Genomic DNA, 25,533 nt, shown 5'->3' on the forward strand with positions numbered 1-25,533 from the left:
GCACAGCCCTTGGCTCCCTTTTCCCCATTATCCCAGAGCTTGGCATTTCTAGTAAGGTCTCCCCAGGAGATGCCAGTCATACAGGGTCCTCGGAGGCAGTTCCTGATGCATGGAAAAGAGAACAGGGTTCTGAAATCTGTGGTTGGTAGCCAGGCGCCTGTAATCCCAGCTACTTGGAACGCTGAGGCAGGAAGGCTGAGGCATGAGCCCAGGAGTTCAAGGCTGCAGTGAGCTATGATTGCACTACTGCATTCTAGCTTGGGTGACAGATCCAGACCCTGTCTCTAAAAAAATAAATAAAGTAAAATAAATTTAAATTAAATAAATCTGTGGTTGGAACTGTGGCTACCCTTGGAAAGGGGAGTGACAAGGAAGAGGCATGACCGGCATCTGGGCTGCTGGCCACGCAGCACTTCTTGGTGTGGATGCTGTTTTCACGGGCAGATTCACTTTGTGGCCATCCATTGGCCAGGCACAATGGCTCACGCCTGTAATCCCAGCACTTTAGGAAGCCGAGGCGAGCGGATCACTTGAGGCCAGGAGTTCAAAAGCAGCCTGGCCAACGTGGTGAAACCCCGTCTCTACCAAAATTACAAAAATTAGCCAGGCGTGGTGGTGCACACCTGTAATCCCAGCTATGTTAGGAGGCTGAGGCACAACGATTGCCTGAACTCAGGAGGCAGAGGTTGCAGTGAGCCAACATCACGTCACTGTACTCCAGCCTGGGTGACAGAATGAGACTCTGTCTCAAAAAAAAGAAAAAAAGATTCACTTTGTGGTCATTCATGAGCTCACCGTTTGAGCTCCTGTCTCTGCGTAGACTGTGCTTCCATAGAGAGAAACCCTGTAGGTGACCTGCAACCTGCCCTTTCCTGGGTCCTCCAGGAACGAGGTGCCTTTGAGGCAGAGGTCTCTGGCCAGCCTCATCCCCAGGCTAGGCTCTCAGGGTCCCTGCGGAGGAGCCCACAGCCTTTCTCCCCCAAGGCCCTGGGAGTGAGCCCCTCCAGCCCAGGGATTCCACACCCAGAGACAGGACATCAGCACCCTCAGCTCAGGGCACCCCCCACAACTCACACACTGTCATGGCCCCCTCCTTCCTTGGCTTCTGCCTTCCCTCCTTCCTCATCTTTCCTTCAGCCGGTGCTGTGACCGGAAGAGCTGTGGCAACCGGAATGAGACGCCCTCAGACCCCGTCATCATTGACAGGTACAGGCTCAGGGAGGGGGCCTGGAAGCTCAGAGGAGAGTGGGGGAGGCGCGGCTGTTTTCAACCACAGAGCACCAAGGCTCAAGGGAGGAGCGGAGCAGCCCCCCCGGGGCACCAGGTTGGGTGGCTCAGAGCAGAGAGGGAAACTGCCAGGCACCAGGGAGCCTCCAGCCATGGCCCCTGAGTGAGGCCCCAGGTGGCCAACTTTCTGGAGCTGCTTTCCCCGACTCCCTGAGAGAAGGAGCCAGGGAGGGCAGGGAGGTTGAGAGGTGGGTGGGAAGGGAGGGGAGGAACCAGCACTCAGGAACCGTCCAGGTGGAGTGGCCAGCGTGGTCATGTCAGCAAAAACCAGGTTCAGGTTCCCAGTTCACCCCTGTGCTGTCTGACTTGACTTCTCTGAACATTCATTTCTTTCACTGGAAAAGTGGGGAAAGAGCTGGCAGGTTTCAGTCATAGAATTGTCGAGGTGATGTGTGTAAAAGTGCATTTGCACACCATGATTTCTATTTCTTTATTTTGTGTGTGTGTGTTTGTTTTGTTTTGTTTTGTCGCCCAGGCTAAAGTGCAGTGGTGTGGTCATGGCTCACTGCAGCCTCAATCTCCGAGGTTCTAGTGATCCTCCCACCTCAGCCTCCCAGGTAATTGGGACTACAAGCACATGCCTCCACACCTGGCTAATTTTTTGTATTTTTTGTAGAGACCGGGTTTTGCCATATTGCTCAGGCTGGTCTTGAACTCCTGGGCTCAAGCAATCCACCCACCTCGACCTTCCAAAGTGCTGGGATTACAAACATGAGCCACTGTGCCTGGCCTACTTCTTTTTGAAGAGGAAATGCATAAATAAGGTGTAAAATTCAAATGGTACAAAACAGTAAATAATGAAAAGTAAGTCTCCCTCCACCCCTATGTAGAGCATACTGTACATGTTTTTTTTTGGTAACAATATATTTTAGATATTCCACATAGGAACATAAACCATACCTTATTCTCCTTTTAATAGAAAAAGCATTCATAGGTGCAAAAATTCAAGAAGCTTAAAAGGGTTTACAGCAAACTGTCTCCCACCTCTGTCTCCCACCCATCCATTCCCCACCAAATAAGCTACCACTGTTAGCAGTTTCTGTTGTATCCTTCCTGAGATAGTCTGTGCATATACAACAAAATAGTTATATGTTCTTTTTGTACCCTTTCCTTTTGTTTTTATAAAAATGGTGACAGTGGCTGAGTGCAGTGGCTCATGCCTGTAATCCCAACACTTTGGGAGGCTGAGGCAGGGGGACTGCTTGAGCCCAAGAGTTTGAGACTAGCCTGGCCAACAGGGTAAAATCCCATCTCAACAAAAAATACACACACAAAAATTAGCTGGGCATGGTGGTGTACATCTGTGGTCCCAGCTACTCAGGAGGCTGAGGTGGGAGGATCACCTGAGCCCAGGAGGTCTAGACTGCAGTGAGCTGTGATTGTGCCACTGCACTCCAGTCTGGGCAACAGAGTGAGACCCTGTCTAAAATAATAATAATAATAATAATAATAATAATAATAATAATAATAATAATAATTAAATTAAAATTAAAATGATGGTAGGAAGCACAACTTTCAGCACCTTTCTTTTTCCTTGAAAAATTTAGATCTGGGAGTTTACATCAGGACACAAGAAGTCTCCTTATTCTTTTTTGCCACTGCAAAATATTTCATTGTATGGGTATGCCATAATTTATTTAAATAGTCAGATATTGCTGGACATTTTGGTTGTTTTCATCCCTTTTCAGGGATTTAAAAATGCTGCAGTGAATTACTTTGTCCATGTGTCATTTCACACGTGTAAATTTATATGAAGGCTATTACTAAGTAGAATTGCTGGGACAAAGAATATGTGCATTTGTAGTTTTGATAGTTACTGCCAATTCGATCTCTGTAGGGGTTATACCAACAGCATTGAAACCAGCAATTTTGAGAATGCCTATTCCTTACACTCTGGCCAATTAAGTATTTTTGTTTATTTGTTCAATCAACAATTCTTGAGCATCTACTCTGTGCTAAGAACTTTTCTACATGCTGTGGATTAAGGAATGACCAAAATAGACAAAAAGCCTTGCGCTCACGGGCTTACAATCTGGTAGGGGAAATAGACATTAACAAACTAAATGAAAAAAATACATAGCATGTTAGATGGTGATAACAGCTAAGAAAAATAAAGCCATTGAGGAAGATCTGGGAGTGCCTAGGAAGGAAGGTTTGAAGCTTTAGGGTATTTAAGGTCTCACTGAAAAGATGACATTTGAGCCAAGACCTCAAGGAAGTAAGAGAGTGAGCGATGTATTTATGTATCTGGGGGAAGAATATTCTCGGCAAGAGTGTGCCTGCTGTGTTTAAGGGAAAACAAGGAGGCCCAGGTGGCTGGAGCAAGGAAGGTAGTAGGAGGAAATGATGTCAGGAATAATGAATGGGGCAGAGGAAGGCACGACCATACAGGGTCTTATAGGCTGCATGGAGGCCACACTTGTGGGTCATTGTAAGGGCTTTGGCATGACATGGAAGCCATTGAGGGGTGTTGAGAATGATAAGACCTGCCTTATATTTTAGCAAGATCACTCTAGTTGCCATATTGACAATGACCTGTACAAGGCAAGGAGATGAGTTAGGAAGCCAGTACAATAGCCCAGGTGAAGGATGATGGAAGCTGAGACTAGGGATGCTATAGGGGAGGTTGTAAGAAGCGGCTGCATTCTGTGTACATTTCATTTCATAGGCAGGACTGACAGGATTTGTTATGGAAGGAGAGAGAGAGAGTCAAAGACTCAAAGATGTCTCCAAGGTTTCTGACCTATCAACTTAGGAGGATGGAGTTTCCTGAGAAGGGTGTGATTTGGGGAAGAGCAGGTTTTGGAGGAGAAAGATCTGGAGTTTGGTTTGAGCATGTTATGTTTATGATGCTCCCTAAACATCCAAGTGAGGAGCTGAAAAAGCCACAGAAAACATGAGGATGGGACTCAAGAGAAAGGTTCAGGCTGCAGATGTAAATTTGAATGAATGAAATCATCGAGGGGATGAGTGTTGATGGCAAACAGAAGAGGCCTAAGAACTGAATCCTGAGGTGTCTAGTATTTAGAGGTTATGGAGATGTGGAACCAGCAAAGGAGAATGAGAAGAAGTGACCAGCGAGGTAAGAGGGAAGTCAGGGGAGTGTCGTGTCCTGAAGCCAAGATAAGAAAATGTTCCAAGAAGGAGGCATCTGTGTCCGGTGCTGCTCATGGATATGATAACAAAGACTAGGGACTGACCATTAGATTTAGCAATGAGGAGGATATTGGTGACTGTCACGGGAGTCATTTCAGTGGAGTTGAGGGGCAGAAGCCTGATAGAATTGTGTCTAAGAACAGGAGGAGAGAGATTGGAGACAGTGAGTAGAGGAACTCTTTTGAGTTTTGCTCTAAAGAAATCAAAGGAATCAGATGATGTCTGGAGCACTGTGTAGTGCCAAGAAAAAATACAGCTTGCTCATATGCTGATGAGAAACAGCCAGGAGGGAAGGGGAAAATGAGGATGCAAGAAAGAGGGGAGAATTGCTGAAGCAATATCCTTCAGGTGGCAAAAGGGATGTGACCTAGTGCATAGGTAGAGAGGCTGGTTTTAGCTGGGAGCATAGACAGCTCATCCATGGAAAAGCAGGGAAGACAGAGACATGGAAACAGAAGGGGATAAATGCGTATATCCAAGTGGGAGCTTGGACGTTGTCTTCTGATTGCTTTGTTTTCTCCATGAACTGAGAACCAAGGTCAACAATTGAAGATAAGGATAGAGAGGGAGACACTAGAGGGCGTGATATAGTTATCCAAGAGAGTGAGTGAACCAGGGGGATGAATGTCATGTGATTGACAAGCGGCACTGAGGGTACCCTTGACGTTTATGATCATAAATTTGGTGATAACTTTCTCCAGCCATGTTGAGCTGCACAGGTGCAGGCGCAGAACAGGTGAGTGGTTGCATAAAACTAGAGTTAGAGGTTTGTCAGTTGAGTAGAAGGAAACATGAGAGGGCAAGAGACTGAAATGTATGTGCAAGGGATATTTATTTTTTAAAAATGGAAGGATTTAAGCTGGGTAAAGAGAGGAGTATGATGAGGGTGTGGACATCAATTCTGATGGGGCCAAAGAATTGTTGGAGTTGAGATATGAGACAGGGGTTGAACTGGATGTTAGGTGGATGGAGAATGGGTTGCCTGCAGATGGGATTCAGGGTTGAATTGGTAATGCATGGCCAGGGAAGGTGGAGACAAGATCGTTGGAGAAAAGATGCTCACGGAATGGAGAAGAGAGTGCATTGGAATAATTATCTGTCTATACTGACATTGAAATAACCAAGAATTATGACAGGGACAAATGTTCAAGGGTGTATATAATGATCCAGGAGTAAAGCTTCATGGAGTGAAGGTAAGTGATCTTGGGGAAGATAAATGGCAGCAACAAGCAGTGGTTACCGTAACTATTTTTTCTCATATTTCTCCATCGTGTAAGCGAACAGCAGTATCCCAGTGATTTCCGTTTCTCTTACTCTGGGTGAGGTTGAGCCCACCAGGGCTATTTAAAGGCTATTTGTGTTTCCTTTACTGTGAACTGTCTGTTCATATCCTGTGCTTATTTTTCTTTTCTCCTTCCTTCCTTCCTTCTTTCCTTCTCTCTTTCTCTCTCTCTTTCTTTCTTTCTTTTATTTCTTTCTTCTTTTTTGACAGGGTCTTGCTCTGTTGCCCAGGCTGGAGTGCAGTGGCACAATCATAGCTCACTGCACCTCGACCTCCTGGGCTCAAGGCATCCGCTCACCTTAGCCTCTGAAGTAGCTGGGACCACAGGCTCACGCCAACAAGCCCAGCTAACTTGTGTATTTTTTGTAGAGATGGGGTTTTGCCATGTTGCCCAGGCTGGTCTCGAGCTCCTGGGCTCCAGCAATTCTTCTGCCTTGGCCTCCCAAAGTGCTGGGATTACAGGCATGAGCCACAACACCCCACCATGTGCTTATTTGTATGTAAATTATTGACTTTTTAAAAAACTGATTTGTAGGAGTGTGTATTAATGAAATTATCCCTTTGTGATGAGTTGTCCATATTTTTTCAAGTCATTTAACTTTGCCTATGGTGAAATTTGCCCAGTTCCTTAATCTTTTACATACTCCGGGTTTTCATTATATTTAGAAAGGCCTTTATCACTCCAATATTATTTTTTAAATGTATCCTGTGGTTGCTTCCAGTATTTAGATGGTTTCATTGTTTACATTTAAATGTCTGATTCATTTGAAAAATATCTTGTTACTATATCCTATATGATACATGCAAAAGAAAAATAAAACAAAATAAAAATTATAAGGTATAATTAAAAATTATAAGGTATAATAACCAATGTACACCTGTGAATCTACCAACAAACTTAAAATTAGAACATGAGAAATACCATTGAAGCCAGCTCCCCCCAGTCTCATACCACTGCCTAACCCTCTCCTACAGGTAAACCAAGTTTTGTGTTTATCATGACCTGGCTTGTTAAAAAAAAATTCATCACAGATTGCATAATCCTAAAAAAAGTGCGTAGGTGTAGTTTAGTTGTGCTTGTGTTTAACTTTATATAAAAAAATGATATCATGTTGCAGCAACCTTCTGCAATGCTCTTTTTAAATTCAGCATATTTCTAAGATTTATCTATCTTGTATTTAGCTGTAGTTTGTCGTATTTAGTTTTTGCTATTATAAGCAAAGCTGCTATGAGCATTCTTGTTTGTGTCTCTTAATTTGAGTAAGCACAAGAGTTTGTTTAGGATATAAACTAGGTCAGGAATTGTCAGGTCATGGATATGCACATGATCATCTTAACAAGTTAGTGTCAACTGTTTTCCAAGGTGGTTTGACTAAGTAACACTCCCACCCACAATACTGAGTTTCTATTGCTCCACATCCTCACCAGCACTTAATAATGTCACACTTCTTATCGTTTGCCAGTCTGGTGGGTGTACAGGGAATTTTGTGATGGCCTTAATTTGCATTTTCCAGATTACTATTGAAGTTGAACATCTTTTAATTTGTTTGCTTATTTATTTATTTATTTATTTATTTATTTATTTATTTATTTTTGAGACACAGTTGCACTCCGTCGCCCAGGCTGGAGTGCAGTGGCGCAATCTCGGCTCACTGCAACCTCTGCCTCCCTGGTTCAAGTGATTCCTGTGCCTCAGCCTTCCGAGTAGCTGGGATTACAGGTGCACGCCATCGCACCCTGTTAATTTTTGTATTTTTAGCAGAGATGGGATTTCGCCATGTTGGCCAGGCTGGTCTCGAACTCCTGACCTCAAGTGGTCTGCCTGCCTTGGCCTCCCGAAGTGCTGGGATTACAGGCATGAGCCACCGCGCCCAGCCTTACTCTGTATTTTACTTTAAAAATCTTGCCAGGCACAATAGCTCATGCCTATAGTCCCAGTTACTCAGAGGTTGAGGTGGGAGGATTGCTTGAGCCTGGAAAATCAAGGGTGCAGTGAGCCATAATCCCATCACTGCACTCCAGCTGGGGAACAGAGTAAGACCCTGTCTTAAAAAAAAAAAAAAAAAATCCTTGCCAGGCGCAGTGGCTCACACCTGTAATCCCAGCACTTTGGGAGGCCGAGGTGGGCGGATCACTGGAGGTCGGGAGTTCGAGACTAGGCTGACCAACACGGAGAAACCCTGTCTCTACTAAAAATACAAAAAAATCAGCCGGGTGTGGTGGTGCATGCCTGTAATCACAGCTACTCGGGAGGCTGAGGCAGGAGAATCGCTTGAACTCAGGAGGCGGAGGTTGTGGTGAGCCGAGATCGTACCACTGCACTCCAGCCTGGGCGACAAGAGTGAAACTCCGTCTCAAAAAAAAAAAAAAAAATTCTTTTTCTCTGCCGAGGTCATGAAGACATTCTTCTATATTTTCTTCCAAAGGTTTCACAGTTTTCCCTTTCACATTTGTCATCCCTATGGAACTAATTAGGGGTATGGTGTGAATTAAGGAATCAATGTAATTATTTTTTACTTAGGGACTACCAATTATTCCAATACCATTTATTAAATAGCTCATCCTTTCCCACTGAGTTGTAGTACCAGCTATGTCCTAGATCAAGTTTTCTGCTATTCGTGGGTCTGTTCCTAGACTCTCTATTTTATTCCTTTGATCTATTTGATAACTCCTATGTAATCATCACTTTTTAAAATCACTATATCTGTATAATACCAATGCAAGGACAAGTGTATAGGGCAAGTCTCCCACCTTCCCTGAACATTCTTCAGTTGAATATTGGATATTTTGGCCTTTTGTGTTTCCATGGAAACACCACACTCCTCTTAGAGTTTTAAGTAATATTAGAATGAACCTATACGTCAATTTGAAGAAGAATTTGTCTTTATGCTACTGAGTCTTCTGATCCATGAATATGGTTTATCTCACCATTTTTGTAGATCTTCTTTAATGCTTTTCAATATAGTTTTATAATTTTTTCAATAACGGCCACAAATACTCATTATTTTCACTAATTCATTTATTCAATAAATATTTATTGAGCATCTACTATGTACCAGGCACTAGGTAAATAGTACACTTACCAGGTTCTAGGCTTTAGGAATACAAGAGTAAACAAAGCAGACAAAAAAAACCTGTTCTCCTGGAGAGAGAATATATAGGGATGGGGAATAAATAATTATTGTAAGTCTTTAGAAGGTAATAAATGAAAAAATAGAGAAAAATAAAACAAATTAGGATTGGGGGAATGTACAATTTTAAATGAGGTAGTCAATTAGGCCAAATTGAGAAAGTGGAGTTACAGGAAACACTGAAGAGATGAAGAAATGAGCTATTTAATTGTATGGGTAGCTTATTTCCAGGTACTATTTGTATTTTGTTGCTATTGTAAATGGCATCTTTTGTTATGTTTTCTAATTCTTTGTTTATATTATAGAGAAATGCAACTATTTTTGCATTGATCTTTGTCTTTAGATTTGCCTTTTTTTTTAATGTAGACAGCCATCTTATACAAACAAATACTGTTTTATTTTATCTATCCAGTCCTTATATATTTTATTTCTTTTTCTTGCTTTATTGCACTGGCTAGGACCTCAGTTACGGCTTTGAATATATGCAGTGGTAGTGGGCATTCTTTTTTTTTTTTTTTTTTTTGAGACAGAGTCTCACTCTGTCGCTCAGTCTGGAGTGCAGTGGCATGATTGCAGCTTACTGCAACCTCTGCCTCCTGGGTTCAAGTGATTCTCCTGCCTCAGCCTCCTGAGTAGCTGGGATTACAGACGCATGCCACCATGCCCGGCTAATTTTTGTATTTTTAGTAGAGATGGAGTTTCACCATGTTGGTCAGGCTGATCTCGAACTCCTGACCTCGTGATCCACCCACCTCAGCCTTCCAAAGTGCTGGAATTACAGGCGTGAGCCACCGCACCTGGCTGGTTAGTGTTAAGCCAATTCTACATTTCCCAGATAAACCCTGCTTAATAAGGATATATTATCTTTTTAAATATACTGTTTGATTCTACTTTACATTTTGTTTAGAATTTTTGCATATATGTTCATAATGGATATTTTTCTGTAGTTTTCTTGTAATTTCTTTGGTTTTGGGATTGGGGTAATGCTGGCCTCATTTGAATTGATTGGGAAGCATTTCCTTCTCTTCAAATTTTTTTGAAGAGCTTGTGTGGAATCAGTATAATTTCTTCTTTAAGTGTTTGGTGGAATTCACCATAAAGCCATCTGGGGCTGGAGTTTTCTTTGTTGGAAGGATTTTAACTGTAATCTCAATTTCTCTAATAGATATAGAAGGTTATTCATTTCTTTCTGAGTGAGCTTTGGTAATTTATGTGTTTCAAAGAATTTGTCAATTTCTTATGAACTGTTGAATCTGTTGGCATAAAATGTTTATAATATTCCCTTATCATCCATTTAGTATTTCTAGAACCTATAGTGATGTCACCTCTCTCATTCCTGATACTGGCAAATTGTGTCTTCTCTTTTTCCTCATCAATCTGGCTACAGGTTTATCCATTTTATTGATCTTCTAAACAAACCAGCTTTTGGTTTCATTGATTTTCTCTATCATTTTTCTGTTTTTTGTTTCATTGATTTCCACTTTGGTATTTATTTCCTTTCTTCTGCTTACTTTTGGTTAATTCCTTCTCCTTCTGGTGTCTTAAGGTGGAAGCTAAGTTATTGGCTTAAAATCTTTCATTTTTGTCTTAAAATAGACTGTTAGAGACATACATTTCTCCTCAAGTACTGCTTTAGGAGCATACCCAAAATTCTGATATGTTTTCATTTTTATTCAGTTTTGAATGCTTTCAAATTTCCCTTTTGAGGTCTTTTTTGACCCACATGTTACTTAATTTCCAAAAACTTGGGGGGATTCTCCTAGAATCTTTTTATTATTAATTTGTTTTATTTACTTATTTATTTTGAGACTGAGTCTCACTCTGTCACCCAGGCTGGAGTGCAGTGGCATTATGATGGCTCACTGCAGCCTCAACCTCTTGGGCTCAAGCACTCCCTCTGTCTCAGCCTCCTAAATAGCTGGGACTACAGGTGTGTGCCACCATACCCAGCTAATTTTTGTATTTTTTGTATTTGTTTGTTTGTTTTGAGACGGAGTCTTGCTCTATTGCCCAAGCTGGAGTGCAGTGGCGCAATCTCGGCTCACTGCAACCTCCACCTCCCAGGCTCAAGCGATTCTCCTGCCTCCGCCTCCTGAGTAGCTGGGACTAAAGGTGCCCACCACCATGCCCAGCTAATTTTTGTATTTTTGGTAGAGACGGGGTTTCACCATATTGGCCAGGCTGGTCTCAAACTCCTGACCTCAAGTAATCCAGGCCCTGGCCTCCCAAAGTGCTGGGATTACAGGCATGAACCACCATGCCTGGCCTTTTGTATTTTTTGTAGAGACGAGGTCTCGCCATGTTTTCCATGCTGTTCTCGAACTACAGGGCTCAAGCAATCTGCCCACCTCAGCCTCCCAAAGTACTGGGATTAAAGGCGTGAGTCACCATGCCCAGCCCTTCATTATTAATTTCTAATTTAATTGCATTGTTTGTCAGACAACATGTACTTTGTGTGACTTGAATCCTTTTGAATTTATTGAAACTTGCTTTATGGCATAGAATATGGCCCACGTTGGTAAATATTTTGCCTGCGCTTGTGAAGAATGTTTATTCTGTTGTTATTGCATGAAATGTTCTATAAATATCAAACAGGTCAAGTTAATTGATAGTGTTGTTCAAGTGTTGTTTTAGCTGATTTTCTTCCTATTTATTCTACTGTTGAAAGAAGGGTATTAAAATCACTGACCATTATTGTACATTTGTCTATTTCTCCTTGAGGTTCTATCAATTTTCCTTCATATAATTTGAAAATTCACTGTTAGGTACATGGATGTCTAGAATTATTATGTCTTCTTGTTTAATTGACTTCTTTATCATAAAATTCACAAAATCTACTTTGATAATATATAGTCACACTAGCTCCCTGCAACCTCCGCCTCCCAGGTTCAAGCAATTTTCCTGCCTCAGCCTCCCAAGTAGCTGGGATTACAGGCACCCACTACCACGCCCAGCTGAATTTTTGTATTTTTGGTAAAGACGGGGTTTCACTATGTTGGCCAGGCTGGTCTCGAACTCCTGATCTCATGATCTCCCTGCCTCGGCCTCCCAAAGTGCTGGGATTACAGGTGTGAGCCACCGCCCCCGGCCCATTCTTTTCTTTATCTTTTTCTTTGTTTTTTCCCCCTTTCTTTAGATGACTTGGGTTTTTCAGATTATCTTATTTTTGTCTCCTGTGTTGGCTTCTTAGCAAAACTCTATATTTTGTTATTTCAGTTGTTTATTTAGAACTTATTGTATATATCCTAAACTTACTGCAATCTACCTTCAATTATACCCTTTCTTGTATCGTATGCTATTACTGTCGCAGACTTTATTTTTACGTGTTATAAAATCCAAACTACATTGTTATTAGTTTGCTTTGTCAATTGCTTTTAATGAGATTTAAATAATATTTATCTATTTATCCATGTAGTTACCATTTCCTTTCTGTTGATCCAGGTTTCCATCCGGTATCAATTTTCTTAGGCCTGAAGGGCATCCTTAAATATTTCTTGTATTGTTTGTGAAAGCTATTTTGCTGGGTATAGAATTATAGGTGATAGTTGGGTTTCTTTTTTATTGGTTTGTAAGATGTTGCTCCACTGTCTTCTCTCCTGCGTTTCTGATGAGAAATCTGATGTTTATCCTTATCTTTGTTCCTCTGCACATAACATGTCTTTCATTTCTAGCTGCTTTTAAGATATTCTTATAATTCATTTTGAGCAACTTGATCATGATGTACATTGATGGAGTTTTCTTCATGTTTCTTGTGCTTAGGGTACATTGATCTTTTTGTTTCTGGGAGTTTACAGTTTTCATTCAATTTGGAAAGTTTTTGACCATGATTTATTCAGTTATTTTTTTCTACCCCTCTTCTTTGGGGACTCCAATTACTCACATATTGGAACTTCTTGAAGTTTTTCTGCAGCTCACTGATTCTCTTCTTTTTTTTTTGGATTTTTTTCCCTCTGTGTTCGTTTTAAATAGTTTTAACTGTTATGCCTTCAAGTTCACTAATCTTTTTTTCTGCCAGTTTTCATCTGCCATTAATCCCATTCCATGCAATTTTAAAAATCTCAGACATTGTAGTTTTTATCTCTACAAGTTTGATTTGATTTGTATCTTTTTTATATCTTCCTTGTCTCTAAGTTTCTTTTTTTTTAGATGGAGTCTCGCTCTGTCACCCAGGCTGGAGTGCAGTGGCACGATCTCGGCACACTGCAACTTCCACCTCCTGGGTTCAAGTGATTCTTCTGCCTCAGCCTCCCGAGTAACTGGGTTTACAGGCAAGTGCCACCACGCCCAGCTAATTTTTGTATTTTTGGTAGAGACGGGGTTTCACCATGTTGGCCAGGCTGGTCTCGAAATCCTGACCTCAGGTGACCCGCCTGCCTCAGCCTGCCAAAGTGCTGGAATTACAGGTGTGAGCCACTGCACCTGGCCCCATGTCTCTAACTTTCTGAACATATAAAACACAGTTATAATAACTCTTCTATTATATTTTTTTGCTGATTCTAACGTCTGTGTCTGTTCTGAGTCAGTTTCAATTGACCGATTATTCTCTTCCTTACAGATCTTTTTTTAAGCGTCTTGGCATGCCTGGTAATGTGTAATTGGATGTCAGATATTGTGAACTTTTTCTTGTTGGGTAGTAGATATTTTTGTATTTCTGTAAATCTTGAGCTTTGTTCTGGGATGTGGTTAAATTACTTGGAACCAGTTTTGTCTTTTTTGAGCCTTGGTCTTGTTTTTGTTTTTGTTTTTTCTTCTTTGAGATGGGAGTCTCACTATGTTGTCCAGGTTGGACTTGAAATCCTGGGCTCGAGCAGTCCTCCCACCTCAGCCTCCTGAAGTAACCAGGACTACAGGTATGTGCCACTGCCCTCATTGAGCCTTGCTTTTATGATTTCTTAGATGGTCCACAGAGTACTCAGTCTGGGGCTAATTATTCCTCACTGCTAAAGTAAGACCTTCCTGAGTACTCTACCCAATGCCCTATGAATTACGAGGTTGTTTTTTTTTTTCAGTCTAGTTGGTAGAAACAAGCACTATTTTCATCCTTATGTGAGCACCAAGTCATGCTTCCTTTATTCGTTTTGAGTAATTCTTTACTTGGCTTCAGATAGTTTTCTCACATGCATGCCTTTATCGGTGCTCTACTAAATGTTCAAGGAGGTTCCTCCGCAAATCTCTAGGATACTCTTTGTATGCAGCTGTCTCCTCTCCAAGAAATCTAGCTACCTTGGTCTCCCTGGACCCTGAGCTCTATCTCCTCAACTCTGGGAGTCTGCTGGGAAGTGCCTCAGTTCCTTCTCCCTATGCCACAGCCTGAAAACACTCAGAGCATTATGCTGGGATATTTGTAAGGTTTAGCCTGTTTATTTCTCATCTCTTGGGGATCACTGCCCTTCATTGTGTAATATCTATTGTCTTGAAAAATGTTTTATTTATTTCATCTGGTATGTTTTGTTTTGTTTTGTTTTCAGGATGCAGGTAAATGTGGTCTCTGTTACTCCATCTTGGCTAGAGCAGAAGTGTGTTTCTTAATTTCCAAATATGTGGTATTTTTCTAGTTATCTCTTGTCACTAATTTCTAACCTAATCGTGTGTCTTATTGGATCTACTATATTACACATGTCCATTAAATCAAGATTGTGTTGTTCAGATCTATCTTTACTTATAATTGTCTGCTTGATCTATTGGAAACTGATAGATGAGGTTATAATCTCCCGCATGCGTTTTCAGCTTATCCCTGTTGTTCCATCAATTTTTGACACATATATATTATTACTATTCGATACATTGTGGACAGGCTTTTAAAAACTTTATAACTTCCTTCTGAATTGAACCTTTTATCAGTATTTATTGATACTTTATTTCTAATAATACTTTTGCTTCAAAGTCTGTTTTATCTGATATTATTTACAGGCTCCCTCAAAACACTTTTGGTGATATTTGCCTCAGATACTTTTTACTCTGCATTTATTTTCAACCATTATGTGTCCTTATGTTTAGATGTTTGTCTTTTATTTTTATTTTTTTTTTTTTTATTTTTTCTTTGAGATGGAGTCTCGCTTCGTCGCCCAGGCTGGAGTGCAGTGTTGCGATCTCGGCTCACTGCAAGCTCCGCCTCCCGGGTTCACGCCATTCTCCTGCCTCAGCCTCCCGAGTAGCTGGAACTACAGGCACCTGCCACCACTCCCGGCTAATTTTTTGTATTTTTAGTAGAGACGGGGTTTCACCGTGTTAGCCAGGATGGTCTCCATCTCCTGACCTCGTGATCCACCCGCCTCGGCCTCCCAAAGTGCTGGGATTACAGGCTTGAGCCACCGCGCCTGGCCAGATGTTTCTCTTTTAATAGCACGTTGCTGGATTTTTTTAATCTAGTCTATTTTTTAACTGTCAAGTTTAGTTCATTTACTTTATTGAGATTATATTTTTTTCCATTTTATTGGAGTATAGGTGACAAATAAAAATTTTATATATTTAATATGTACAATATATTTTAACCATTTTCTACCATATTGCTTTGTGCTATTTGTTCCACTTCTATGTTTCTTTGTTTTCATTTCTTGTCATTTAAAAAATTAAGTATTTCATTTGATGTGTGTCTGTTTCTTATCTCATTTTCTCTTCTTTAATGGTTTGGAAATGTATTCACTTCAATTCTATTCTTTGAGTTATTGCCCTTGAAATTTACTACATATTCTTGAGAAAGTCATAATTCCTTTCCTGACTAATATTACAATTGTTAGCAGTGATGTGTTGGAGCTGGTTTATACTGGCTCACAAGAGCTGATTGTTAGCATCTCTTCTCAGTTTTATATTCAGTGACACCGATTGGCAGTTTGAAATCAACCATGCTGGGAACATATAACCATGGAAATCAACAACACTATAAATCAGAGTTTTGCACCCTGAAAATTTGGAAATGGTTGTTAAACATTAACCAGCACACTACTGATCTTAGGCCAGTCTATCACACCTGCCCTATTTTTAAAGCTGCATATCAGTGTTATTCTTTTTTATTATATATGAATAATTTTTTTTAACTCTGCTAAATTTTCTGCTCGCCTTTTCCTTCTTGCATTTTGCAGCTTTTTGGAGGGCCATTTTCTTTCTTTCTAAAGGACATCTTTTAGGAGTTCCTTGAAAAGATTGTCTGGTAATAAATTGTGTTCCCACTTTTGTCTTTGTATGACTCTGTTTCTTGAAAGATGGTTGTCCTGGGAACACAATTCCACATTGACAGTTATTTTTTACTTAGTACTTTGAATATATTTCCATTTTTGTTGTTGAAAAGTCCAGCACGCCAGGCATGATGGCTCATGCCTTTAATCCCAACACTTTGCGATGACGAGGTGCAAGGATCACCTGAGCCCAGGAGTTTGAGACCAGCCTGTGCAACATAGTGAGACCCCATCTCTACAAAAATTAAAAAATTAGCCATGTGTTGTGGTGCATGCCTGTAGTACCAGCTACTTGAGTGGCTGAGGCAGGAGAATCATCTGAGCCCAGGAGTTGGGGATTACAGTGAGCTATGATGGCACCACTGCATTCCAGCCTGGGCAACAGAGTGAGATGAGATCCTTTCTCAAAAAAGAAAAAGAAAAGTTCAGCATAATTGTCATTCTTTTGTAGATAAACTCACTCTTCTCTCTGGCAGTATATGAGAGCTTCTTTTTGTCTTTAAAGTTCTTCAGTTTCACTCTGGTATGTCTAGGTGTGGATTTTTAAAAATTCTGCTTAGAATGTGTTGGCTTATTTATATGTACGGATATACATCTTTTACCACGTCTGCAAATTTCTTAGCCTTTGTCTCTCCTAATGTTACATCTCATTTGCTTTCTCTCTTTTCTCTTCTGGCACTCCAAAGAACACTCCAATTTAGATCTTTTTATTTTATCCTCCATGTATCCTAAACAATTTTATATTTCCCACCTATTTTTCTCTTCATATTGCATTCTGGGTAATTGTTTTTCATTCATCTTTCAAGTCATTAATTATTTCTTTAGCTGTATCTAATTTTTAATTTATCCCATGAGTTTTTTATTTCAATGATTCTATTTTTTATTTCTGAAAGTTTTATTTAGATCTTTTCCAATACATCTAGTTATTTTGCATGGTCTCTTCTTGCTTGCTCATATTTCTAAGTTGATTTTTATTTCTTTAAATGTTTTGTAGTTATTTTACATTCTGTATTTGGTAATTTCAATATCCGAAGTCCTTGGGGCTTTAAATCTGTTGTCCATTATTTCTGCTATTACTCATGGTGGCTTGTTTCTGTGTTTGATCTTTTTGTTATTGATGTGGTGGTGGTGATTTTAGTTTATATTTGGTTGAACCAAATCTGGCCCCAAACCAGGTATGTTTTCCCCCAGAAGAATTTTGTCTGATTCTGCCTGGAACAAGGGGTGCTACCAACCTCAGACTTTTCTAGGTTCCTCAGAGGATCCAGGGCCCTCCTCTCAGGTGGTTCCTATTCTCCATCCCAGTGTTTATATTGGCATTTGCCACAAGTACAGTCCTGATATTTGTGTATTTGTGTTAGTTCATAGCTTATGGCTCCCAATTAGATTTCAACTCACTTATTTTTGTTTTTTAGTATCTTTGGCAATTTCCCTTACCGTTTTTATGAAAGCCTGGTATCTAGTTCTATTGCCGGGGGGACGTCAAGATATGTAGTCTGCTATTATCCTAGAAGAGGAACTCATTCATTCAGAATTTACACTGGTGAAAGGTAGAAAATAAGGCTCTACATGTATTTTTTTTCTTATGGCTTCCAGTTGCCCCAAGAGCATTTATTTAATAATCCATCTTTCTTCCATCAATTGGAAATATAAATCACATCATATTCCAAATTCCCAAATGTAATTGTATGTTTTTCTGGACTTTTCATTCAATTTTATTATTCCATCTGTTTTTCATGGGGAAATATGATGCTGTGGCCAGGCAAAGTGGCTCATGCCTGTAATCCCAGCACTTTGGGAGGGCAAGGCAGGAGGTGAGGTGTAGTACCAGCTACCTGAGAGGCTGAGGCAGGAGAATCCTGACTTGAAGTCAGGAGTTTGAGAACAGCTAGGGCAACATAGTGAGACCATGTCCCTACAAAAATTTTTTTTAATTAGCCAGGGGTGATGGTGTACTCCTGTAGCCTCAGCTTCTCAAGAGGCTGAGTTGGAGGATCACTCGAACCCAGAAGTTGAAGGTTACCGTGAGCTATGATTGTACCACTACACTCTAGCCTAGGTGAGAAAGAAAGACCCTGTCTCAAAAAAAAAAAAAAAAAAGAAATATGATGCTGTTTCAATTTTTGAAGATTTAAAACGTGTTTTAATAACTGGTAGATCTAGTCCTTTTCCCCCATTACTCTTATATTTTAGAATTTTCCCAAATATTCTTGATTATTTGTTATACAAACTTTACAATTAGATTATCTAGATCACTAAAACATAACTTCTTGGTGTCATTTTTTTAGGTTGTGGTAAAAAAAACATAACGTAAAATTTTCCATCTTCACATTCATGAGAGTATGGTTTGGTAGTGTTATATTCAAATTGTTGTGCAACAGATCTCCAGAACTTTTTCATCTTGCAAACCCAAAACTCTATATTTATTAAGCAGCTCCCCATCTCCCTCTCCCCCCAGCCCATGGTAGCTGCCATCCTACTCTCTGTTTCTATGAATTTGACTACTTTAGACTCCTCACATAAGTGGACTCACATAGCATTTATCTTTTTGTGACTGGCTTATTTTACTTGGCATACTGTCCTCAAGGTTCATTCATGTAACATGTGACAGGATTGCCTTCCTTTTTAAGGCTTAATAATATTCCATTATATGTATATACCACCTTTTATTATATATTATATGTTTATAACATGTATATATATTTTATTATATACATACATCGCATTGTATGTATATACTACGTTTATCCATCAATGAACCCTTCAGTTGCTTCTATCTCTTGGCTATGAACATGGGTGTGCAAATATCTCTCTGAGATCTTACTCCTTTCCATTTTTTTGGATATACAGTCATCCCTCAGTATATGCAGGGATTGGCCAGGTTTCCCATGCTGCCCACACATGTACCAAAAGCTGTGAATACTCAAGTGCCACAGTTGTCCCTGCAGAAATGCATATATGAAAAGTCATCCCTCTGATAAGCAGGTTTTGCATCCTTTGAATACTGTATTTTTTACTCTGCATTTGGTTAAAATAAATCCACATATAAGTGTACCCAGACAGTTCAGACCTGTGTTTTTCAGGGGTCAGCTGTATACCTAGAAGTGGAATTGCTGAATCAATGGTAGTTCTATTTCTAATTTTTTGAAGAACCACCATACTCTTTTCTATTTAAAAGGTCACACCATTTAAAAATCCCACCAACAAAGGTTCCAGTTTCCCCACATCCTTGCCAACACTTATCATCTTTTTTATAGTAGTCATCCTAATGTGTGTGAGGTAATATTTGATTATAATTTTGATTTGCATTTCTCTAATGATGTTGAGCATCTTTTCATATGCTTCTTGACCATTTGTACATGCTCTTTGGAGAAATGTTCATTGAGATCCGTTGCCTATTTTTAAATTGGGTTATTTGGGGGTTTTCTGAGTGTTGAGTGTTAGGAGTTCCTTCTATATTCTAGATAGTAACCCCTCCTCAGATATATGACTTGCAAATATTTTATCCCATTCTACAGGTTGCCTTTTCACCCTATTAATTGTGTCACTTTTATTGAAATCATGTTTAACTCAGATTAACCTGGAGGAAATGGAATATTTATGATACCAAGTCTTTAAAGTGCTTTGAAAATGTAATTCATTTATTGTATAAGTTGCACTAAGAAGGGTGCAAACAAAAGCAGCTTTACCATTTCTAACAACTGCCCTATGAACCTGCTCGGTGGGATCATTTCTCTCCATCCCTGGATGAAATAATGGACTATTCCTTCATCTTTTTTCCACCACTCTCATGAAATAAAAATCCTCTGATCACTTAGGTAAGAAAATGTCCAGAGGAGTGTAACAAACTCCAGAGATTGTCTGATTCTAAAGCATCTCGTCGTCCTGGCTTGGTCCTGCCTTGGGTTTAGTGGTGAGGATGGGTTTGGTAAAAGGGTCTTCTCCCTTTCTTCATTCACCTTCACCCCTACTTATTACCTGTAGTCTAGAGTCACCTCCATGGTTGAGGTGGCTGAAGGGAAAAGAGGTTCGGGGGGGGAGTTGAAGGGACAAGGTGTTCCTAGGTGACACAGTGGCAATCTGTCATTTGTGCCTCTGGAAATGGTGAATAACCCTGGCTTTCTTTCTGAGCTTTTGTAGATCTCTCAGATCACCCATCCAGGACCCTCTGATGGCCTTTTGTGATCCCCTCAGCTTCTAGACCTGATTCTTTATCCACAGCAGGATTCCTAACCTGAGGTCTACAAGAATCCCTGTGGGTCCATAGGTAGAGTTCTGGGAACTTAGATGGGAAAATTCCATTTTTTTTTTTACACAGTTTCCAGTCCTGGAAACCTTTAGCTAATCTTTAGCATTCCTTCAATGGTGGGAATGGGCAACAGATCACCATAGTATTAACACTCTGTGTAATTTTATCACTAGAATGGTTAATTTCCATATCATAGTAGAGCTGTTGCAGATATTTTGAAATCCCATTATACTCACTGCCACTTCAAGATTACTGTAGTTGTTAGAACAGCTGCTAGATCTTATTACTTAATAAATTAATAAGATGTGAATATAACTATATAACCATTTTAAAATGTTTTTTGATAACTTTCAATATAATTGGTTTATTTTATAATTCTATGAATTTATTTTGTACATATGAAAACAATATGCTGAGAATGGGTTCAAGGGGTCCATGGCACCAAAAAAAAAAGGTTAAGAACTCCTGACTGAAAGCCTTCGCCGACTCCTATTGAGTGCATTTTCGCAACAGTTCACAGCCAGCCACGCTCAAAGAACCCAAATCTGGCTGATGAAAAACAGGCATGGTCCTTGCCCTAATCAGCTCTGAAACAGCATCCGGTTCTTAAAGCCACCCCCACCAATGTCTGGCCCTGCTTAGCTACTCAGGATGAGCTTGCCTCTCCCCAGCCTCTTGCTGATAAACTTCACAAGTATGAATTTAGTATGGATCTCTCTGCTCTTTGAATTCTAGTGGATGCTTGTCAACTTCTGCAAGCAGTCCTTTTGAAGCTCCCCTACTAGGCCGAAGTGAGACAGACACACCCCACACTTCCTCCCCATTGAGATGGGGGGAGCTACAGCATCTTGAGAGCTCCACCTACCACAGTTCCTATTTTTCACCCTAGAGAGAGATGATGAGCTCAAGGACAGTCTATGACCGGGTAGCATAGGTGGTCCAGCAGCTACATTGTCGTTCTTAACTTTGAGACCTCAGCTGAAACCAAGACAAAAAGAGTCCATTTTCACATCCTATTACACAAAGAGTAGTAAGTAGAGGTTGTTGCTATCTATGGAGATTGTTACCCTCTAGAAGCAGAACCTGAGGTGGGGATTCCCTTTCAAGTTCCTCCCTCACAGGGAGTGAAGGAAGCAGAAGGAGGCAGGCGGCAGAGCTGAGTAAGGATGTGCATTGAACTAGAGTCCAACCTCCAGCCTCAGAGCCACTGGAAGCTCTGGAATGTGGATCCCGCTCTGTGGCAAGGACACAGTCTTTGGCAGCTCTTTGAGAGCAAGTCAGTCAGAGGCTGCCAGCCAGCCCTATGGTGAGGGAATAACCACCCCTGGCATTTCCAGGTGCCCTGTGGCTGAGGGCACTTTGCAGCTGGGGGATGAATGCACTTGCTTAGTGTATTAGTTTCCTAGGGCTGTCCTAACAAATTACTGCAAGCTTGGTGGTTTAAAACAGATGTTAATTATCTCCCCATTCTGGAGGCCAAGCCTAAAATCAAGGTGTTGGCAGGTCCGTGCTCCCTCCAAAGGCCCTAGGGGTGAATCTTCCCTTGCCTCTCTTAGCTTCTGGATTCTGTTGGCAGCCCCTGTGACGGCATCACTCCAATCCCTGCCTTCATCTTCACAGTGCCTCTTCCTCTTCTGTCTAATCTCCCTCTATCCTATTGTTATAAGGACTTCATCACTAAATTTAGGGCCCACTCAGATAATCCAAATTGATTTCATCTCCAGATCCTGCAAAGACCCTTTTTCCAAATAAAGTCAGTTTCACAGGTTCTGGGACGTAGACATAACTTTTGGGGGGGCCACCATTCAACTCACTACCCCCAGTGAAGGGGATTGGGGTGAGGCAACAATGACGTCCCCTACACAAGTAATCCTTAAGCCACCATATCACTCAAAACAAGCTCTGTGGACTCTGCTGTCCCCTTAACTGCTGGAGAGACTCATGAGCACACATACATGAAGCACTATTCCCTTTAGGCATGCGAAGCTGGCCTGTCCACCCTCTGCAAAAACAGGGCGCGCAGGGCCCTGTCGGCTGTGCAGCAGCTCTGCTGGTAGAAGGCATTCGCTTTCTTCTCCACCAAACTTCTTATATACCATCCTATCAGTCAGTGCTCCAATCATAAAGCCCATCTCATTTCCCTCCTACCAGCCTTGCTGGGTTTTTTGTTTGTTTGTTTGTGTTAGACAGAGTCTCCCTCCATCACCAGGCTGGAGTGCAGTGGCACAATCTCGGCTCACTGCAGCCTCCACCTCCAGGGTTCAAGCAATTCTCCTGCCTCAGCCTCCCGAGTAGCTGGGATTACAGGTGTGCGCCACCATGCTCAGCTAATTTGTGTATTTTTAGTAGAGACGGGGTTTCACCATGTTGGTCAGGCTGGTCTCAGTCTCGTGACCTCATGATCCGCCCGCCTCAGCCTCCCAAAGCGCTGGGATTACAGGCATGAGCCACTGTGCCCAGCCCAGCTTTGCTGTTTGATGACACTGTAAGTTAGCATAATCTACTGTAACAAAGAATACCCAAATGTGGTGGCTTAAATATTTGTTTAGTTCTCTCAAAACAGTCCAGGGCATCAGTCCAGGGTGGCTCTTCTCCATAAAGTCATCCAGGACCAAGCAGTCTTTTCCTCAGCTCTCCCCTAAGGTGACACCCTCATCTGTATAGCCCAAACAGGCTCAGAGATACCAAAAGGGGATAGAAGAAACAGGGCATGCAGCTTACTTATAAAGACATAACCTAAAGGTCCCGCCTTACCTCTGCTCATGCCATTAGCCACACCCTGCTGCAAGGGAGGCTGGGAAAGGTAGGGTCTAAATGGGCATCCCTAAACCTAGGTAAGACTCAGAGGGCTCTATCATGAAAAGAAAGGAAGGAAGCTAGATAACGGGGACAGCCAGCATTCTCTGCCACAGACATCTTCTGTCTGGCCACTTCTACTGTCCTTCTTCCTATGAACAAACCAAGTTTTTCTCTGTCCATGGGTACCAGATGCCTCTCTCTCTTAAGCAAACCCCTGTAATCTATGGTATTCCTTTTAGAACAGGGAACTGGCACAGAATCCAGGCCTCCATCTGCCTGTGACTTGATGGGCCTTGTGCTTCTGGGATGTGAACGTGAATTCTTAGGAATAGAGCTAAAACCAGGAGTACCTCACCTTTCACTTGCCACTTCACATTGTGTGTGCAGAGCTTCAACACACAGAATGTGAGTTTCTTTATCAGTTGCATGCTAGGTTGGGCCCCAGTCAAACCTAACAGTTCTATGCATTCTTGCAAGTAGGGTATTGAAGTTGTCAGTTATTATTGTTTGTTCCTTCAATTCTGTTAGTTTTTGCTTCGTGCATTTTGGAGCTGTTATTAGATACATATGCTTTTTTTTTTTTTTTCTTTTGAGACAGGGTCTCACTCTGGTTGACCAGGCTAGAGTGCAGTGATGCAGTCTCAACTCACTACAGCCTTATGGCTCACTACAGCCTCAACCTCCCAAGCTCAGCTGATTCTGCCACCTCAGCCCCCTGAGTAGCTGGGACTACAGGTGCATGCCACCACACCGAGTTAATTTTTTGTATTTTTAGTTCAGACGGGGTTTCACCATGTTGCCTGGGCTGGTCTTGAGCTCCTGGATTCAAGCAATCTGCCTGCCTCAGCCTCCCAACATGCGGGGGTTATGGGCATGAGCCACCACACCCGGACTGTTATTAGATACACATGCTTATAATTGTTATTTCTTTCTGATGATAGACACTTTTATCATTATAACATGTCCTTCTTTGTCTCTCATAATTTTTATCTTAATGTCTATTCATAAATTAGTATAGCCACTCCAGCTATCTTTCAGTTAGGGTTCACATGTTATCTCTTTTTCCAACCCTTTATTTTCAAAGCCTTTTGTACATTTGAATTTAAAGTATGTCTCACATAGACAGCATATAGTTGGATTGTGTTGTAGTTTTCTTTTTTAATCCATTCTGCCAATCTCTTCCTTTTAATGAAGCATTTCATCCATTTATATTTAATGTAATTGCTGATAAAACAGGATTTATGTCTGCCATTGTGCTTTGTGTTTTCTTTTTCTTTTATTTTTTCTTTTTCTTATTATTTTTTTTTTTTGAGACAGGGAATTATAAAGAGTTCCCATATATCCCCTACCCCCACAAATGTGCAGTTGTCTTTTAGATAGGAAAACAAAATCGTTACAAACAAAAATACATTTCTGCTGTCTTTTATGTTTACCTATGTAGTGACTTTTACCAGTGCTCTTTATCTGTTCATGTTAATTCATATTACTGTCTTGTCTTGTTTCATTTGAGACTGAAGGACTCCCTTTAGTATTTCTTGTAGGACAAACCTGTTAGTGATGAATCCTCTCAGCTTTTGTTTATCTGAAAATGTCTCAATTTCTCCTTCATTTTTGAAGTTGATCATTTTAGAAGTTGATAGTTTTGCTGGACATGTAATTTTTTGGTTGATAGTTGTTTTCTTTTAACACAATATATCATCTCACTGCCTTCTGACCTTCATGGTTTCAGAAGTTACGTGGTGATCTTATTAAGGATTCCTTATATATGACGAGTTACTTCTCTCTCTCTCTCATTGTTTCTCAGATCCTTTCTTTTTCTTTGGCTTTCAAAAGTTTGAGTATGATGTGTCTTTGTATAGATCATACACTTTGTGTTCATACTACTTGGAGTTTATTGAGCTTCTTAAGATGTGCTCAATAATGTTTTTCATTACTGAGCACATTTAGGAAATTTAGGGGCATTTTCTTGAATATTTTTCTGTCCTGTTCCATCTCTACTCTCCTTCTCAGATTCCCATTATGCATATACTGATATGCTTGATGGCTCCCAGAGGTCTCTTAAGCTCTGTTCATTTTTCTTCATTCTTTTTTCTTTCTGCTCCTGAGCTAGATAATCTCAATTGGCCTATTTTCAAGTATACTGATTTTTTTTCGTCCCACCAAATGAGATATGTTGTTGAGTTCCTCTAGGTCAGGGGTGTCCAATCTTTTGGCTTCCGTGGGCCATATTGGAAGAAGACTTGTCTTGAGCCACACATAAAATACATTAATACTAGCGATAGCTGATGAGAAGAAAAAAAAGCAAAAACATCTCATAATAAGAAAGTTTACAAATTTGCGGCCTAATTCAAAGCCAACCTGGGCTGCATGTGCCCCGTGGGTCGCAGGTTAGAGAAGCTTGTTCCAGGTATTTTTAAATTTTACTTATTGTTCTTTTCTACTTCAGAATTTCATGGG

General features: G+C 40.8%; 1 protein-coding gene across 3 annotated transcripts in view; it reads left to right on the forward strand.

Annotated features, from left to right (window-relative positions):
* EBF4 (EBF family member 4) overlaps positions 1-25,533 on the forward strand; it is a 66,584-nt gene that overhangs the window by 15,645 nt on the left and 25,406 nt on the right. For all 3 annotated transcript variants that reach the window (XR_008674369.2, XM_031005033.3, XM_055372430.2), the window contains exon 7: positions 1,138-1,206. Coding sequence is in view for 2 of the 3 variants with exons in the window: in XM_031005033.3 (XP_030860893.2) it covers positions 1,138-1,206 (69 nt within the window). In the remaining variant the exon portion in view is untranslated. The remainder of the gene's footprint in view (positions 1-1,137; positions 1,207-25,533) is intronic.

The sequence above is a fragment of the Gorilla gorilla genome, chromosome 21 (genome assembly GCF_029281585.2).
Source record: "Gorilla gorilla gorilla isolate KB3781 chromosome 21, NHGRI_mGorGor1-v2.1_pri, whole genome shotgun sequence".
In the NCBI taxonomy this organism is placed as follows: Eukaryota; Metazoa; Chordata; class Mammalia; order Primates; family Hominidae; genus Gorilla; species Gorilla gorilla.